Source organism: Vulpes vulpes, chromosome 11, assembly GCF_048418805.1.
Source record: "Vulpes vulpes isolate BD-2025 chromosome 11, VulVul3, whole genome shotgun sequence".
Classification (NCBI taxonomy): Eukaryota; Metazoa; Chordata; class Mammalia; order Carnivora; family Canidae; genus Vulpes; species Vulpes vulpes.
Window position 1 is genome coordinate 43,953,316 of NC_132790.1, and position 19,890 is coordinate 43,973,205.

The 19,890-nt window shown below is 38.6% G+C and overlaps 1 protein-coding gene across 1 annotated transcript; it reads left to right on the top strand.

The window, feature by feature from the left end:
• Positions 1 to 8,581: 8,581 nt before the first annotated feature.
• Positions 8,582 to 11,055, top strand: KDM4D (lysine demethylase 4D). Its single transcript, XM_025989554.2, has one exon. It carries the CDS (start codon positions 8,903 to 8,905, stop codon positions 10,478 to 10,480), a length of 1,578 nt encoding a protein of 525 aa, XP_025845339.2. The 5' UTR covers positions 8,582 to 8,902; the 3' UTR covers positions 10,481 to 11,055.
• Positions 11,056 to 19,890: the final 8,835 nt, after the last annotated feature.

Consider the following 19,890-nt stretch of genomic DNA (forward strand, 5'->3'; position numbering starts at 1 on the left):
AATTGTGATTGGACTAGGGATGAAGAAGTTGGGGTGGGGCCAATTAGAATTTTGAAGAGATGTGTAAGTACTGATCATTATCAGTTGATGTTTCATTTGGAGTTGAGTTGCTTTCTTGAGAGAGTATATGTTTTCATGAGAGAAAACCATCTCAAATTTTATCCAAAACAGAACTATCAAGAGAAGGTGATATTTGAGCTGAGACTGAGAAAGGTAAGAAAGTTGCCGGTGTGCAAGATAATCAGGCAGGAGTACTCCAGGCTTTTTTGAGACACAGGAATGTGGTTGGAACTGAGGGAGCAAGGGGTAGAGTAGAAAGTGGTGATGTTGAGCATCAAGGGTAATGGTGGGGGACACTTGGGTGGCTCAGCAAGTTAAGTGGCTGCCTTCGGCTCAGGGCTCAGGTCCTGATCCCAGGGTCCTGGGATGGAGCCTGACACATCAGGCTCCCTGCTCATCAAAGAATCTGCTTGTCCATCTCCCTCTGCCCGTCCTTCTGCACCCCCCTCATTGCTCCCTCCCTCCCTCTCTCTCTCAGATAAATAAAATCTTAAAAGAGAGAAGAAAAAAAAAAAGAGGTAATGGTGGGCCAGATCATGTAGGTACAGACTTTTAGTACATTTGAAGGATTCTAAGTGAGATGGAGTAGGCATGCCCAAATGGGATTGAATCCGCATCAAGCTCCCTGCAGGGAGCCTGCCTCTCCCTCTGCCTGTGTCTCTGCCTCTCTCTGTCTCTCATGAATAAATAAATAAAATTTTTAAAGAAAAAGGTAGTATAAAAGGATTAGCAAGCAGTATTAATGGACCTCTGTGATTACGTTAATGAAGTAGCTGATGCATCTTTTTTTCTTGTTAAAGAATGTTTCTTTTGTTTCACTGTAAATAATGATATTTGCTATTTATTTTTTACATTGAAATCTTTTTTAAAAAGATTTTTATTTAAATCCCAGGACCCCGGGATCATGACATGAGCCAAAGGCAGACGCTTAACGCTGAGCCACCTAGGTGCCCCCTACATTGAAATCCTTTTATCTTACTATAGAAATATTTCTTAGTTCTTTACAAGTAAGGAATTTTATTTTATTTTATTTTTTTTATTTTATTTTTTTTTTCAAGTAAGGAATTTTAAAGTCATGACTGTTAAATTTCATCAAATGGTGTTTTGGTACCTACAAGATGATATTTTTCATTTTCTTTGTCAATATTCTGAATTATATCATTAGATTTTCAGATGTTGAAACATCCTTGCATTCTGGGATACGTTCCATTTGGTCATAAGGTATTATTCTTTTAATATATTGCTTTATTTGGTTAGATAACATCCTATGTAGCTTTCATCTATGTTTATAACTAAAGATGACCTATAGCTTAATTTTCTGTTGTCCTCTTCTGATTTTGTTACCAGACGTAATAACTGCATCTGAGTAGCATTCTAACTTTTTCTATACTCTGAGAGAATTTGCATTACTAAGAGTTAACTTTTTCTTAGAAAAATTTGCCAGATTTGCCTATAATATAATGTATCTTTTGGGCCTTTAGGGGTCATACTTTGAACTGGATTTTTATATTTTTGTGTTTATGCTTTCTAGGTTTTTTGGGTCCATTTTGGATATATTTCCTCTGTAGAAAATTGTTCCCTTTTGAAAATATTGGTGTCAAGATGCTGATAAGCTTTTCTTTAGAAATTTATGGTTTTTTTCTATCATATTATTAGATTTGTGTACTGTTTAGTTCCTAGTATTGCTTTTTATCTTCTCTCTTATGATCAGTTGTACACTGGTGTGTTGCTTTTATTAGTCTCTTCACAGAACATTTTTGGTCTTCATCCCTGTTTTGCATATATTTCATTAATGTCATCTTTATTCCTCCTCCTTCTGCCAATTCTCTAGTTCCTTCAATTCAATGCTTAGTTCATTTGTTTTCAACCACTCTTTTATGTATGTATGCATTTATTTATTTATTTTCACTCTCCTTTTAATACAATGAAATGTCTCTTAGTCTTCTTTAGTGCTAGCTTAATACCTAAACTCTATTTTTCTTTTCTTTTATTATTTTTCTTTTTTTATTGGGGTAAAATTAACAGGCAATGTTACATTAGATTCAGGTATGTAATGATTCAGCAATTCTATATATTACCCAGTACTAAACATGATAATGTGTCTAGTTGTTGAAACACTATACCTGTATACTAATACAAAACTGTATGTTAAGTATATTGGAACTAAAATTTTAAAAGTTAAAAAAAATTTTTAATGTTTTTTGTTTCTTTTTATTGGTTCATTTGTTTTTTAAATTCCACATATGAGTGGAATCATTTGTCTTTCTTTGTCTGATTTATTTTATTTAGCATTATAAGTCTAGGTCCATCCATGTTGTTACATGTGGCAAAGTCTTATTCTTTCTTATGGCTGAGTAATAACTCCATTTCTTCTTTATCCATTCATCTATTGCTGGAACTTGAGTTACTTCCATATCTTGGCTGTTGTAAATAATGCTTCAGTCAACATAGGAGTGCATATATCTTTGAAAATAAGTGTTTTCATATTCTTTGGGTAAGTACCCAGTAGTGGAATTAGTGGATCATATAATTCTATTTTTAATTTCTTGAGGAAACTCTATACTGTTTTCTACAGTGGTTGCACCAATATGCATACCTACCAAAAAACAGTATGCGAGGGTTCCTTTTGCTCCACATCTTGCCAATACTTGTTATTTCTTTTTATTTTAGCCATTCTGACGTATTTAAAATGATATTTCATTGTGGTTTTAATTTGCATTTCCCTGATGATTAGTGATGTTGAGTATCTTTTCATGTGTCTTTTGGTCATCTGTATGCTGGTATTTGGAAAAATGTCTATTCAGGTCCTTTGCCCATTTTTAAATCAGATTGGTGTGTGGTTTTGTCTGTTTGTATTTGGTGTTGAGTTGTGTAAGCCTCTTATATATTTTGGATATAACTCCTTATCAGATATATCATTTGCAAATATCTTCTCCCATTTATAGGTTGCTTTTTTGTTTTGTTGATGATTTCCTTGGCTGTGCAAAAATGTTTTATTTTGATCTACTCCCAATCATTTATTTTTGCTTTTGTTTCCCTTACCTGCGGAGACGTATCTAGAAAAATATTTCTAGGACTGATGTCAGAGAAATTACTGCCTATGTTTTCTTCTAGGAATTTTAAGATTTCAGGTCTCCTCATTTAGGTCCTTAATATTTTGAATTTATTTTGTGTATGGCATAAGAAAGTGGTTTGGAAAAAAAAAAGAAAGTGGTTTGGTTTCATTCTTTTTTATGTAGCTGTCCAGTTTTCCCAGCACTATCTGTTGAAGAGATTGTCTTTTTCCCATTGCATATTCTTGCCTCTTTTGTCATAGATTAATTGACCGTAGAAGCATGGTTTTACTAACGGGCTCTCTTTACTGTTCAAATGACCTATGCGCCTATTTTTGTGCCTGTACCATACTATTTTGATTACTACAGCTTTGTACTATATCTTGAAATCTGATATTGTGATACCTCCAACTTTGTTTTTCAAGATTGCTTTGGATATTCAGTCTTTTGTGATTCCATACAAATTTTAGGATTATTTGTTCTAGTTCTGTGAAAAATGTTGATATTTTGATAGGGATTGCATTAAATCTCCAGATTGCTGTGAATAGTATGAGATTTTAACAATGTCGGTTCTTTCTGTCCATGAGCATGAACTATCTTTTCATTTGTTTGTGACTTCTTCAGTTTCTTTTATCAGTGTTTATAGTTTTTCAGAGTATAGGTCTTTCACCTCCTTGGTTAAGTTTATTCCTAGGTATTTTATAACTTTTAGTGCAATTGTACATGGGATTGTTATCTTGAACTTCTCTTTCTGCTGCTTCATTATTTGTGTATAGAAATGTAATGGATTGTACGTTGATTTTGTATCCTAAGACCTTACTGAATTCATTTATTAGTTCCTGTGATTTTTTGGTGGAGTCTTTAGGATTTTGTTAATATAGTTTCATGTTATATGCAAATAGTGTTTTACTTCTCCCTTGCCAATTTGAATGTCGTTTATTTCTTTTTCTTATCTGATGCTGTGGCTAGGACTTCCAGTACTGTGTTGAATAAAAGTGATGAGAACGGATGTCCCTATCTTGTTCCTAATCTTAGAGGAAAAGCTCTCAATTTTTCACCATTGAGTATGTTAGTTACAAATTTTTCATATATGGCCTTTATTATGGCCAAAATAAACCTATTTTGAATCTATCATGAATGGATGTTGCACTTTGTCAGATGCTTTTTCTGCATCTATTGAGATGATCATATGGTTTTTATCTTTTCTCTTATTGATGTGATGTATCATGTTGCTTCATTTGTGAATTTTTAATTACCCTTACATCCCAGGAATAAATTCCACTTGATGGTGAATGATTTTTTAAATAATATTGTTGGATTCAGTTTGCTAATATTTTATTGATGATTTTTGCATATATGTTCATTAGAGATATTGGCTTCTAGTTCTCTTTTTTGTGGTATTTTTATATGGTTTTGATATCAGGGTAATGCTGGCCTCATAGAATGAATTTAGAAATTTTCCTTCCTCTTCTATTTTTTTGGAATAGTTTGGCAAAACTAGGTATTAACTCAGGCACCTGGGTTGCTTAGTGGTTAAGTATCTGCCTTTGGCTCAGTTCGTGGTCCCATAGTACTGGGATCAAGTCCAGCATCGGGCTACTTGCAGGCAGCCTGCTTCTCCCTTTGCCTTATGTCTCTGCCTCTCTCTGTGTGTCTCATGAATAAATAAATAAAATCTTTTAAAAAAATAATACATATTAACTCTTCTTTAAATGCTTGGTAGAATACACCTGTAAAGCCATATGGTTCTGGACGTTTGTGTTTTGGAAGCTTTTTGATTATGGGTTTAATTCCATTGCTATTAATTGGTCTGTTCAAATTTTCTGTTTCTTTCTGATTCAGTTTTGGAAGATTATATATTTCTAAGAATTTATTTCTTCTAGGTTGTCTAATTTGTTGGCATATAATTTTTCATAATATTATCTTATAATCCTTTTTATTTCTGGGGTGTCAGTTATTTATTCTCCTTTGTTTCTGATTTTACTTATTGGGATATTGGGAATCCTCTCTCTCTTTTCTTGATAAGTCTGGCTAAAGGTTTATCAATTTTGTTTATCTTATCCTCATTTCACTGGGCTGTTCTATTGGTTTTTCTAGTTTCTATTTCATTGATTTCTGTTCTAATCCTTTTTATTTCTTTTCTTTTTTTTTACTAGCTTTGAGTTTTGTTTGTTCTTTTTCTATTTCCTTTAGGTGAAAGCCTGGGTTGTTTATGTAAGATATTTCTTGTTTCTTGAGGTAGATCTGTATTGCTATAAACTTCCCTCTTAGGACAGCTTTTGCTGCATCCCAAAGATCTTGCACAGTTGTTGTTTCTTTTTTTCATTTTTATTTTTCTCCGTGTATTTTTGTATGTCCTCTTTGATTTCTTGGTTAACCCAATTTATTGTTTAATAATATATTATTTAGTATCTATATTTTAGTTCTTTCCAGATTTTTTCTTGATTTCTAGTTTCATACTGTTGTGGTCAGAAAAGATACATGGTATGATTTCAGTCTTTTTGAACTTACGGAGACTTGTTTTGTGGCCTAATGTGATCTATTTTGGAGAACGGTCCTTGTGCCCTTGAAAAGAAAGTGTATTCCACTCTTTGGGAATGGAATATTTTCAATATCTGTTAGGTCTATCTGGTCCAATGTGTCATCTAAGGCCACTGTTTCCTTATGATTTTCCAACTGCATGATCTATCCAGTGATGTAAATGGGAGTTAAAGTCCCCTACTATTATTGTATTACTATCAATTTCTTCCTTTATGTCAGTCAATAGTTGCTTTATGTATTTATGTGCTCCCATATTTGGTGCATATATGCAATTGTTATATCCTCTTGTTGGATTGTTCCCTTTATCATTATGTAGTATCCTTCTCTGTCTCTTATCATAGCCTTTGTTTTAAAGTCTATTTTGTCTAATGTAAGTATTGCTACCACAGCTTTCTTTCAAATTCTATCTGCATGGTAAATGTTTTTCCATCCTTTTCAATCTGCATGTGTCTAGATCTGAAATGAGTCTCTTACAGGCAGCATATAGATAAGTCTTGCTTTTTTAGTCATCCTATGTCTTTTGATTAGAGCATTTAGTCCATGGACATTTAAAGTAATTATTGGGGAAAAAAAGGTCATTATTGATAGGTATGTACTTATTGCCATTTTGCTACTTGTTTCACATCTACATTTGTTTTTGTTTTTTCTTCCTTTACTCTGTTCCCTTGTGGTTTGATGGCTTTTTATAGTGGTATGTTTGGATTCTTTTCTCTTTATTTTTTATGTATATGTATTATAGGTTTTTGATTTTTGGTTACAATTAGGTTTATATATAATATATTCTACATATAGCAGTCTATATTAAGTTGATGGTTACTTAAGTTTGAACACATTCTAAAAGCACTAAATTTTTACTTCTCCTTCCCATGTTTTATGTATATGATGCCTTACTTTATATACTTTTATTTTATGAGTCCCTTGACTGATTTTTTTTAGATTTAGTTGATTTTCCCACTTTTGTGATTTAACTTCCATACTGATTTTATGTGATTAATCTACATTTGCATTTGCCTGTGAAATTTTTTCCTTTCATAATTTTCTTATAGCCTTTTTCCTATACTCAAATAATTCCCTATAGTGTTTCTCATAAGCCTGTTTTAGGGGTGATGAACTCATTTAACTTTTGTTTGGGAAACTCTTTGTCTCTTCTTTTATTCTGAATGATAGTGGTGCTAGTTAGAGTATTTTTGGTTGCAGGTTTCTTTCTTTCATTACTTTGAATATATCATGCCACTCCTTCTGGCCTGAAAGTTTCGATTGAAAAATTAGCTGATAGCTTTATGAGGTTTTCTTCATATGTAACTATTTTATCTTTCTGCTTTTAAAATTTTCTCTTTATTATTAATTTTTGCCACCTTAATTAATACATTCTTGGTGTGGACCTTTTGGGTTAATCTTTAGGGGGACTCTCTGTGCTTCCTGAATCCTAGATGTCTGTTTCCTTTCCCAGATTAGGGACGTTTTGAGTTATTTCCTCAAATAAATTTTCTACCCACTTCTCTCTTCTTCTGGGGCCCCTATAATGCAATGTTATTACTCTTGATGATGTCATGGAGTTCCTTTAGCTTATTCTCATTTTCTTTCTCTTTTTTCTTTTTGCTGTGCAGCTTTGTTGCTTTCCATTACCCTGTCTTCCAGATTGCTGATCTGCTCTTCTGCCTCCTATAATCTGCTACTGATTCCCTCCAGTGTATTATTTTTTTATTTCAGTTGAATTATTTTTTCTCTGATTGGTTCCTTTTTATATTTTCTATCTCTTTGTTGAATGTCTTACTGAGATCATTCACTCTCTTCTCAAGTCTTTATGTATTTTTATGGTCACTACTTTGAATTCTCTATCAGGCATATTGCTTATCTCCATTTCATTTAGCTCTTGCTTAGTTTCGTCCTGTTCTTTCATTTGGGACATATTTCTCTGTCTCCTCATTTTTTCAAACTCTGTGTCTGTTTCTATGTATTAGGAAAGTCAGCTATGTCTCCTTTCTTGGCAAGTGGTGGCCCTATAAGGAAGAAGTCCTGTGGCACCCTTAAGCATAATGCCCCCTCTTTACCAGAACCAGGCACTACAGAAATGTCTACTATGTGTGCTGTGTGCACCCTACTGTTGTGGCTGAGCTGCACCTTAACTCTACTTTTAGATAAATATATGGAAATTTGTAAAAATCATCATATCTTGATGAATTATCACATTAGCTCTACTTATGGCTGTGTAACTAGCATCTCGGTTTAGAACTAGAATATTAACATTGCTCCAGAGGCTCCCTTATGCCCCCACTGACAATCTTTCTCTTTCCCAAAGGTAACCACTACTCTGACTTCTAGTATAGATTACTTTGCCTCATTTTTATCTTTATAAAAATGGAATCATGGAATAGATCTTTTGAGTCTGGATGATTTTGCTCAGTATAATGTTTATACAATTATTTTTATATTTCTGTGTGTTTTTGTTTATTCTCATTGCTGCATTATATACCATTGTATGAATAGACCAGAATGTATTTGTCCATTGATGGGCATTTAGGTTGTTTCCAGTATTTGGCTACTAGAAATAATGTTATGAACATTCTTGGATGTTCGTGGCTTTCAGTGCAGTGCTTTCAGTGCAGAGCCATGTATGTTACCTAGGCATGTGGTAACAGTTCAATCATAGCACATGCATATGTTAGCTTTACATGTACAGATGCTCAATGTTAGTATATACTATCCAATAAATTCTCCAAGGTACATGTAATGATTTGCAGTCTCTTTACCAGAGTATGACAATTCCCATTGTTCCACATCCTTACCACCTCTTGTTTTGTCAATCTTATAACATTTTAGCCTTTCTTTGAACATGCAATAATATTCCATGGTGGTATTTTATTTTTAAGTTTTAATAACTTTTCCAACATTGATTGTCAACCTTTTTGTATTCTTTTTAGGCTTTCTTTAAACACTGCCCCGAAGACATATCCTTAAGGATACCCACTCAAGACTGAGTGATTCAACAGACCTCAGAGAACAGAGCTGGATCTGACTGAGGAGCATCACAGGCTTAGCCACCATTAATTCTGGGCAACTCTTCTGTTGAGAGTGTTGTTCCTTGATGAATCAGCAAGCCTAATAAATGTTATCATTTCTTTGGCATAAAAGTCCACTGGTGGTTCCTGCTGACTCAGACACTCAAATCCATTTTTGCAAAAGGAGCATTTTCCAGCATCATCAACTATCCAGAACATACCTGAAAACCTTGGAGTTTGGTGCTTATAATGGAAGATATGAAGTCCAAGGCCAACTGTGCTCAGAATGCAAGTTGTACCATAATGATTTTTCATCCAACCAAAGAAGAGTTTAATGATTTTGATAAGTATATTGCTTACATGGAGTCCCAAGGTGCACACCGAGCAGGCCTCGCCAAGGTGATTCCACCCAAGGAATGGAAAGCCAGACAGACCTACGATGATATCAGTGACATCTTAATAGCAACTCCCCTCCAGCAGGTGGTCTCTGGGCAGGCAGGTGTGTTTACTCAATACCATAAGAAGAAGAGAGCCACCACAGTGGGGGAGTATCGCCAACTGGCAAACAGCATAAAATACCGGACTCCACCACACCTGGATTTTGAGGATTTGGAGCGAAAATACTGGAAAACCCGCCTCTATGATTCCCCGATCTATGGTGCTGACATCAGCGGCTCCTTGTTTGATGAAAACACGAAGGAGTGGAACCTTGGGCACCTGGGAACCATTCAAGACCTGCTGGAGCAGGAGTGCGGCGTGGTCATCGAGGGCGTCAACACCCCCTACCTGTACTTCGGCATGTGGAAAACCACCTTCGCCTGGCACACGGAGGACATGGACCTGTACAGCATCAACTACCTGCACTTCGGGCAGCCCAAGACTTGGTACGCGGTGCCCCCCGAGCACGGCCGGCGCCTGGAACGCCTGGCCAGGGAGCTCTTCCCGGGCAGTGCCCGCACCTGCGAGGCCTTCCTGAGGCACAAGGTGGCTCTCATCTCGCCCACGGTCCTCAGGGACAACGGGATCCCCGTCAATCGGATCACCCAGGAGGCCGGCGAGTTCATGGTGACGTTTCCTTATGGCTACCACTCTGGCTTCAACCACGGCTTCAACTGCGCAGAGGCCATCAACTTCGCCACCCCGCGCTGGATCGACTACGGCAAAGTGGCCTCTCAGTGCAGCTGCGGGGAGGCCAGGGTCACCTTCTCCATGGACGCCTTCGTGCGCATCCTGCAACCTGAGCGCTATGAGCTGTGGAAGCGCGGGCAGGACCGGGCTGCTGTGGACCACACGGAGCCCACGGCCCCGGACAGCCGGGAGCTGAGCGCCTGGAGGGGGGTGCGAGCCCCCGGGAGGGCCGCGCTGGGCCTGAGGCACCTCCCACCGCGCCGCGCCCCGCGTGCCCCCCGACCCGTGGCGGCAGGTCAGGGCACCCGCCGCCGCACACCTCTGCGCCCGGCCTCTCCGCGCCCCTCGCCCACCCAGAGCTGCTCCTCTGATGGCCGGGCTGGCGCTGTTGCCGGCCGCAGCTCCCGGGGGCCCGGCCCCACCCGGCCACCGACCCTCACTCCCTCTGCCCCAGATCTGCAGCCCTCGACTGGTAGGTGTGGTCCTGGTCGTCGTCCCCGGGAGCAGGGGGCTCAGGGATCTGGCACCCAGGCCCAGGCCAAGAGGCGCCTCTCGGTGGGAACCGGGCATGCAGCTCGGCCCTCGGAGGCTCAGCCCCCGCCTGTGGGTGGAGGCTGGATGGACAGCCCTGCACCGCTGAGTCCTGGGCTCCAGCAACCCGCTGAGGCTTCCTGGTCTGGCTGTGCCCCTGTTCCTTAAACCCAGGGGGCACCTTTGTAACCCACTGCTCTTGTGTGTGGAGGCTGCTGGAGACTGGCCACATTAACAACAGATCTTTGGGCGAGCTTGCAAGTCACAGGTCTTGCTTGAGAGTCCTTTGATGTTGCCACTGAGGCGTTGAGTCCATGTTCTTTACCAAGTTTGCCATAGTTGTTCTTCCTGCCAGACCCTAGGATGTCTTTGGACATGCTGATTTCCCATGTTGCCAGCAGGTTTCATCCACTAGGCACTCTTGTGTCTCTGTGAACTGGGTCCTGCCAAGGTCACCAGAGCCTCATCTCCTATCCTCTGGGCCAACTATAAATGCTGCTGGGTTTGGTTCTCCTCAATCTCCTTCCCTGTCCACTCCCCCCTCCCCTTTCCCGTTTTCTTGAAAAAAACTAGGGCCTTTTGACCAAATGGGTCAGTAGAGACTCGGAAAATAATTCATCATCTTTCTGAGTCTTTGATGTTATTCAAACTGTGTTCTCATCAGTATTTGTTCACAAACATATTAAAGGTAACCAAAATGTTCAAATCTGACTGTTTCTAATAAATATTGTCCATTCAACCAATTGAGGGATGAAGGTTGTTCTTTTCTGTACTTTTTTTGGATAATTGTATCAAAACATTTCTGATTCATCAAAACAAGACTGATTTTTATTGGCTGGCTGCACTGTGTATGCAATCATCTCTGCATTCATTCATTGATGAATGAGTTTGGTGGATGGTTATTGGGTACTAGCTGCCTGGTGGGGTGAGGGGGTTTGATTTGCAACTCTACCTTAAGGATGCCTTGGCGAGAATCCCCTGGTACTTTGCTGGGCAGAAGCACCGAAGCTGCTGGGGGGTGAGCGTGCAGAAGGCTAACGTACCATCATCTGAATATTATCTCCCCGAGTGTGCACTGCCTTTTCAATGCTGTCTGCATATTTCACGTAGCAAGTTCATCAATTCATCCCAGTAAACATGTGCACAAGTAAATGAACAACATAACTTCACCTGATAATATGTGCTGTGAAGAAACTAAAAGGGGATGGGATGCTAGAGCAGAGTGGGCAGAGGCTGGTCAGGGTTCCAGTAGTCAGGAGAAGTTTCATTGAGCAGGAGACCCTTTCCAAGACCTAACAGGAAGGTCTACAGCTGATTTCCCCTTAGAGGAAACAAGCATTGTAATAGACTGAACATGGAACTTATGTTTTCTCAGGAAGAAATAGAAAGCTCATTTGAGGCATAGAGAGGGGAGAGAGACAGGGTACAGGGAGCAGGCTCTTGTGGCTCATGTAAAGTATTTGAACTCTTTTCACCTTGAAATGAGAAGGCATGGAAATTTGAAGCAGCCCTCGACATGCTGTGATTTACATTTTTAAACAAGCAGTTTTTCTGTGACAATTGGAAGACAGAAGAAGTACTTAGAAGGTCTAAGTAACACTAGGGAGAATTGATGGTTATTTCAATGTTAGTATTGAAAATGCACAGAAGTGGAAAAACTCAAAATAAACCTTGGAAATTGAAAATGATGGTTTGGCTACAGAAGGAAACATTTCAGAGAAGCAAACCACCCCTCTCCTCCCTCCAGCTCTCCCCCACAGAAATTCAGCAAAGCTCTGGAATTGGAAGCCCCATATAAACCTGAAGGCAAGAGTAATGAAAGGTAGTGCTGGTCTGAAGTGCTAATTGTGGGGCAGCAAAAACCTGTGTCTCATTTCTACACTACGCAGCTAGGCAGCTTTTTGTCTTTCCTAATGGGAGGTGGAAGTCTACTCAGTAGCAGACATATTCCTATTTTCCATTTTAGAAATTGAAATTCTCATTATATGTCAGTAATATCACAATCTCTTCTTCCCTGGCAGATAGATGCCCTGGAAAGTCTGGCATTAAAAGAGGGCCGAGGGAGGGATTAAAGGGGGAAAAACAATTTTCAGAAAATATTTTTCTCATTGCACTCCTATGTGTTTTTTTTTTTTAAGATTTTATTTATTCATGAGAGACACAAAGAGGGAGGCAGAGACAAAGGCAGAGGGAGAAGCAGACTCCATGCAGGGAGCCCGATGTGGGACTCGATCCTGGAACTTAAGGATCACGCCCTGAGCCGAAGGCAGACCCTCAACCACTGAGCCACCCAGGTGTCCCCTCCTCTATGTATTGAATGTGATTTTCTATTTCTTTGGCTCAGTAGGGACAAGCAATATTAAGAATATAGTTTAGCTGTATCGATACACTGTTTTCTAAACTAGTATTCTTGAAACAACTGGAGGTGGGGTGATATTGAAGGGGCTTCTTCAAGTAATTTTATTCAAAATCCTATTTTACTTTGTGTCGACACACTCAATTTGGAACTTCAGTTTGGACTTCTCAGTAAGACACTCATCTCTTGCTGTTTCTCTTTGTCCAATAAGTTTTTCCTATACTCAATCTTGGAAAAGCAAGAGGTATAACAGTTGTACAAAGGCCAGGAGAGTGCCACCTTTGTTTTCATGCCATGCTCTCTCCTAGGCCTATCTTCAGTTCTGAGAAATATTCAGTGTATATTCAAGTTTACAGACAAAAATATATGCAGCCAAAGGTAATATGGCATGTGTGGTTTTATCACTTGTATCCCATTACCTTTTTAAAAAATATGACATTCGCAAGCTCTAAAGCCATTGCTATATATAGATCTTAATCCAAAAAGGAAATGATCTGGTGTCAATTTTTATGTTATTTATCTTCTGCTGATGAACAACAAGATTATTTCCAAATATTTCATAATTCAAACAATGCTTTACTGAACAGCTTTGTACAAAGACATAGGATTACTGAGTTGTATTTATGTTCACTTTCAACTTTCTTAGAACAGTCATATCGGCCTCCAATTTGTATCTCCACTGGCAGTGTGGGAGAGTTCTGGTTTCTCCATATCTTGGCCCATTTAAAAAATTATCACATACTTTTATTATTCCTAATATAAATGAATAAAAACTAGTATTTCATTGTATTTGTCTCATTGTTATTGATCCTGCAACATCTTTTAATATTTATTGGCTGTTTGGATTTTTTTTTCTTTTGTATATTGCCTATTCTCAGGCTTTGCCTACTTTTTGGGAGTTGACTTTTTTATTTTTTAATCTGTAGAAGTTTTGTGATATTCAGGATACTAATTCATTGTTTTTTATATGATGAAAAACTTCTAGACTGTAATATCTTTTAATTTTTTTATGTAATTGAATTAGGGTTCTGTAGAGAAACAGAACCAATAGGGTATCTAGATACACATTAGAGGAGCTTTTGTTATAGGAATTGATTCACAGAGGCCAAGAAATCCCATCTGCGGGACTGATGTTCTGCAAGTTGGAGAACCAGAAATGTGAAATTCAGCATAAGTCCATAGACCTGAGAATGTGGGAGCCAGTGGTCTAAGTCTGGGTCTGGGTCCCATCAACCTTAAAAACAAAAACCAGTTATTTTACTAGCAAAAGATAGGTTGATTTAGGAATGAAAGAGGACTGCAGTCTGGGACAAGCAAGCCAAGGCAAAACTGTAGGCAAGTCCAGGGAACAAAGGAGACCTGCTTTTTAAGAAGAAAGGTAAGTTGGGAAAGATGTTATAAATTAAGTCCACTGGAGTAAACTGAAAGTTTCAAGTGTGGTGGATTTTCATTGGCTGGGTTTGGCCTGAGATGAGGAAAGCGTCTCTTCCTCCAGCTAGAGTACAGTAGTATTCACCTGCAAGACAGACTATAAGGTCAAGTCTGTTTCTTCCTGTTGAATCTGCCATTAACTATGAGTGGTAGGGCATGAGAGCTCCCCCTGCCAAAACTTACCAACTCCATTTTACTGAGGTTTCCCACTGTTAATTTTCACAGTCCAATAGCCTGGGAACGAGAGGGACCTATGTCTGATGCTCCAGGACCAGCAAAGACAATGTGTCAGCTCAAGCAGAGAGACTGAATTTACCTTTTCTCTGCTCTTTTTTTCTATTCTGGCTCTTGATGGCTTGGATCATCCCACCCATGTTGGTAAAGGTGGTCTTTATGCAGTTTGCTGACCACAAATGCTAATCTCTTCCTGAGACACCTATGCAGACACACCATCAGAGTCATGACATTGGAATCAGCTGAATATACCAGATATTTCTGTCATAGTGCTGTTGGTTCTTTAAGATATTTTTTTTCACCCTGAGGTCAAAAAGACTTTCTTGAATATTTTCTCTATTAGTCTTAAAGCTCTGTTGTGAATCTTAGTCTGAAATCCACCTCAAATCTTTGGAAGTGGTGTAAGGTAGAGCTCTATTTTTTCCCTCTTAAAAATAGTCCATTTCCCCCCAACCAGTTTGGTGCACCACCTCCATTATATATAGATTTCCACTTACAAGGTATCTGTGTCTGGTCTCTCTGTCTTGTACATAGATGTATTTGTCCATTGCAACTCAACTATCACAGTCTGATAGTGGAGAAGTAACCCTTCTCTGTCCTCCTTATAAAGAATAATCTTGGAGATTCTTGTCTGGATATCTGACTCCACCACTTACTAGATATGTCACCTTGAGCAAATTGCTTAGTGTCACCTTGACTCAATTTCCTTACATGAGAAAGCTGATGATTAATAGGATTTTCTCGACAGGGTCATTATGAAGATTCAATGAATTATCTATGCAGCCTATTTTGAACAGTGTCTAGCATTTGATAGTCAACATATGTATTAGCTACTTTTAATAATATATGTACTATTAGAGGTAAAGAGAGACTTCTGTTCATCAAAAGATATGGAAAAGAGGGGCACCTGGGTAGCCCAGTCTGTCAAGCTGCTGACTTGATTTTGGCTCAGGTCATGATCTCAAGGACGTAAGATGGGGCCCTGTGCAGGCGTGGAGACTGCTTAAGATTCTCTCTCTCCATCTTCCTCTGCCCCTACCCCCAGCACTCTCTCTTTCTCTTTCTCTCTCTCTCTTTCTCAAAAAAAATATGAAGAAGAAAGTGAAAGACAAATCATGGAGAGGAAACAGACATTGCATTGCCCATATACAATAAAGAGCTAGTATCTAGAATAAAGAACAGCACAGAAAGATGGGCAACCCAGCAGAAACATGGATAAAATACTTGGTTAAGCCCTTAACAAAGGGGCAAACCCAAGTGACTTACAAACATATGAAAAAAATCGCTCACCCTCATTAATGGTCAGGGAAATACAGAGCATAATAGGATACTCCTACACCATTATCCAATTGGCTAAAACTTAAAAGGCTGATAAATCATCAAAGGTTTGCATGAGTGAAGAACAGCTAGCATCCTCATACGCTGCTAGTGAGTGTATACATTGGTAAAAAACGACCAAAAAACAGTTGGACATGATAAAGTGTGAATTCACATTCTATGATCAAGAAATCCATTTTTAGGTATGAATGCATGTGTATGCTCCAACAGACTTGTTGGAGGATTTTCAGTGCAACGATGTTTGTAAGAGACCAGAAGTGGAGGCAACTTGCAGGAACGTCAACAGCATAAATGTTTATATGGCTGAACACTTGACAGCCCTGAAGCAGAACAAAATCCAGCTACATGCAGTAACAAAAAATGACCCCTAAAGTAGAAGAGTACATTTAGGTACACAAAGTGGGATTCTATTGATATGTTTATATAAAGTTTTCAAAAATGGACAGAATTTTAATTGTATGTGCTTACCAAAATCAATATGCCTATTGTTAGGATAAGATTAGTCTAGAAGGCAGTGGGGGGCCGTAATCCCAGAGGAGAAACACAAGTCAGGTTCCGAGGTACCTGGTGACGTTTTCTTTTCTTGACCTGGTCGGTAGTTCTATTTTTGTTTACTCTATAGTTGTTTGTTAAACAGTATACTTTATCAATTTCTGTTAGCACTCTATATTTCATAATTTTAAAGTGTTTAACAAAATCTACTCTAAAAATATTAAGTCATTCAGTGGCTCATAAAATCATTTGATTTATATTGTTTTGTATTCTTTTGTAGACTGTTAAAAAATCTAGATTATATTTTTAATATTTTTCATTCGAATATCATTTATGGATGGTTTCTCTTATTTGTGGTTTATTATATTTAGTAATACTTTATTTTTAGAACAGTTTTAGATTTATGAAAAATTAAGAAGATAATTCAAAGAGTTCCCGTATCCCCCAACCCCTCCCACACACCGTTTTCCCTAGTATTTTTTTTTTTTTAATTTTTTTCATTCGTGAGAGAGAGAGAGAGTACAAGTGAGAGCAGGAGCAGTGAGGGGAGGATCAGAGGGAAAGGGAGAAGCAGACTCCTGCTGAGCAGGGAGCCTGATGTGGGGCTCAATTCCAGGACTCCGGGATCATGACCTCTTTCTCCCTAACATCTTAATTTTTATGATCCATTTGTTACAATTAATGAATGAACATCAATGTTATTATTATTTACTGAAGGCCATGGTGTATTTGGATTTCCTCAGGTTTTACCCAATGTTCTTTTTCTGTTCCAAGATCCCATCCAAGCTACCACATTACATTTAGTTTTTAAATATCTCCTTAGGTTTCTCTTGGCTGTAACCAATTCTCAGTCTTTATTTTTCACAAAATGCTTATATAGAAACTTGACAACATGGGGGAATACTGCTCAGCTATACTATAGGATGTCCTCTGTAAAAATTTGTTTTTCTTATGATTACCCTCTGGTTTATGTGTTCTTTGGAGGAAGATTACAGAGGTACAGTGCCATTTTTATCACATCTTTTTTTTTTCATTTTTATCACATCTTATCAGGCCATATACTCTCAGCATAATTTATGACTCTTGAGGTTGACTTGACTGAAATAGTTTGTCAAGGCTCTCCATTGTCCAGTTACTGCCCCCACCCCCACTGGCCATTCTGTACTCCTGAGGGCAGCCAGTATTCACAGCCCACACTCAGGGATCAGGGTGTCATACTCTCTTCCTTTAGGGCGAGGTATGTGCAATTTATCTGGAATCTTCTGCAGGACAGATTTATTTCCATCAATTTGTTAATCATTTATATTAGTGTGACTCAGATTTTCATCTTATAATTTGAGTTATAATTCAATAGTACTTTAACTATTCTGCTGCCCATATTGTTTGAGTTCTGGCCAATAGAAGTTGTCTCTTCTGGCTCCTCTGCTCCTTTGTGATGCCCCCATCAATGTTTAGTGTGTCCTTAATTTCAAGCATGGCAAGAAGCCCCAGGGTCATGTTGTCTATTTCCTGCCCCAGTCCTAGAAACTTCCTTTCCTTCATTGGTTGTGCCAGTTCTTTATTTTATTTTTCTTTAAAAGTATCAGTTTTCTTTTTTATTAATCAATGCTACTTTTGCAATGTTTGTTTTCCCTTCTGTTTCTTTGTCACATTATCATTATTTTGATTTTTTCCTTTTCTTTTGCATAATACTGTTTTTTTTTTTTTACCAACTGATGCAGTTGAACACAAAAATCAATAGATTTTTATATGGATATTATTGTAGATATTATGTGGATATTAACTTTCAAATAAATACAGTTGTGTGCAGTCTTTTTTTTTTTTATTGTTGACTTGCAATTTTATTTCATTGTGGCCCAGATGTTGCTCAATGGGTTGATTCTATGGAATTTTCATTGTTATTTATTTTGTGGTCTTTTTTTAAAATAAGATTTTATTTTTTTATTCATGAGAGACACAGAGATAGGCAGAGACAGGGGCAGAAGGAGAAACAGGCTCCCTGTGGGGACCCCGATGTGGGACTCGATCCCAGAATCCCAGATCACAACCTGAGCCGAAAGAAGATGCTCAACCCCTGAGCCGCCCAGGGGTCCCTATTTTGTGGTCTTATATCAGTAAATTTTATAAATATTTTATATGTATTGAATATCATTTCCCATAGAATTCTCTCATCTTTGCCTTCTATGTCTCAGTGCTATGTGGTTAGGTACATGAAGTGCATCACTGTAATAATTCCTAGTGAGCTTTCCGACTTGATAACGATAAAATGCCTTTCTTTTATCCTATACATACATTTAATGTTAATCACTATCTTTTGTTTACTATTTGCAGGGTTTGACTTTCCCACTCCTTTATTTTTAATCTCTTAGTTTGTTTTGTTTAAAGATTAATTTGCAAAAATGAAAGAGCTTAGAGGAAGTAGGATGACTACTCAAGACCCTAGCCCCATGAGTACATTATATGGGCAGTGATTGAATCAAACTAGGTTGCAGCTCAGGTATAAAACCAGAGCCATAAGGACTTGGCGGCTACATTTGGAGTCAGGCTACCAAGAGGACACTGCCTCTCTGGGTCCTGGAGTACCTTCAACTGGAATCAGGATTTTGTTGGTGGAAGGTAGGTCACTTTCTTTTATTTGTACTTGCTTGCAAAAGAGTTATTTTTCTGTTACAAGTTTCAGTAAGTGACTAGTTTTATAACTATATTTACAATTGAGAAATATGCATTGGGATTATCATTTCCTTGAGTTAAAAGAGTTTTTTAAGGGATCCCTGGGTGGCGCAGCGATTTAGCGCCTGCCTTTGGCCCAGGGCGTGATCCTGGAGACCCAGGATCGAATTCCACGTGGGGCTCCCGGTGCATGGAGCCTGCCTTTCCCTCTGCCTATGTCTCTGCCTCTCTCTCTCTCTGTCTGTGTGTGTGACTATCATAAATTTAAAAAAAAAAAAGGAGTTTTTTAATTTTTAAACTTGTTTTCAGACTTGCAGAGTTAGCTTTTTTCTTAATATCTTCTTGGTAAAAACCACAGATTTTCAGGAGAAAGCACTGCATGTAGCAGGCTGGTATCCAACAGAATCAAGAGAGGTTTCTAGAACCGGCCAAGGAGTGAGCCAATTGAAAGGGAACTGGGAAATTTGTGAGACTAAATTAGAGACCTGGATTGGAGATGGGAGTAGCAGAATTGGGTGGTGCTAATTGGATTAGAATTAGAGTGGGACATACTGAGCTGGAGCTTAGTGAATCATCATTTGGAATCAAGATCTTAAGTAGTAAGCAAGCATTTGTTTTGGTTTTGCTTTGGGTTTTTCTTTTAAAGCATAAAACAGATGAAACGATGACATTTTATATCAGGGAGCAACTTATTCCTGGTAAATTCCTATTTTTTTTTTTAAGATTTATTTATTTATTTATTCAGAGAGAGTAAAAGAGAGGCAGAGACACAGGCAGAGAGAGAAGCAGGCTCCATGCTGGGAGCCCGACCTGTGACTCGATCCCCGGTCTCCAGGACCACACCCCGGGCTGCAGGCGGCGCTAAACCGCTGCGCCACCGGGGCTGCCCTAAAATTCCTATTTTTAAAAAAGATTTTATTCATTTATTTGGGAAGGGAGGGAGAGAGAACACGAGCAGGGTGAGGAGCAGAGGGAGAAGCAGACTCCCTGCTGAGCAGGGAGCCTGATGCAGGCCTCTATCCTGGGACTCCAGGATCATGGCCTGAGCTGAAGGCAG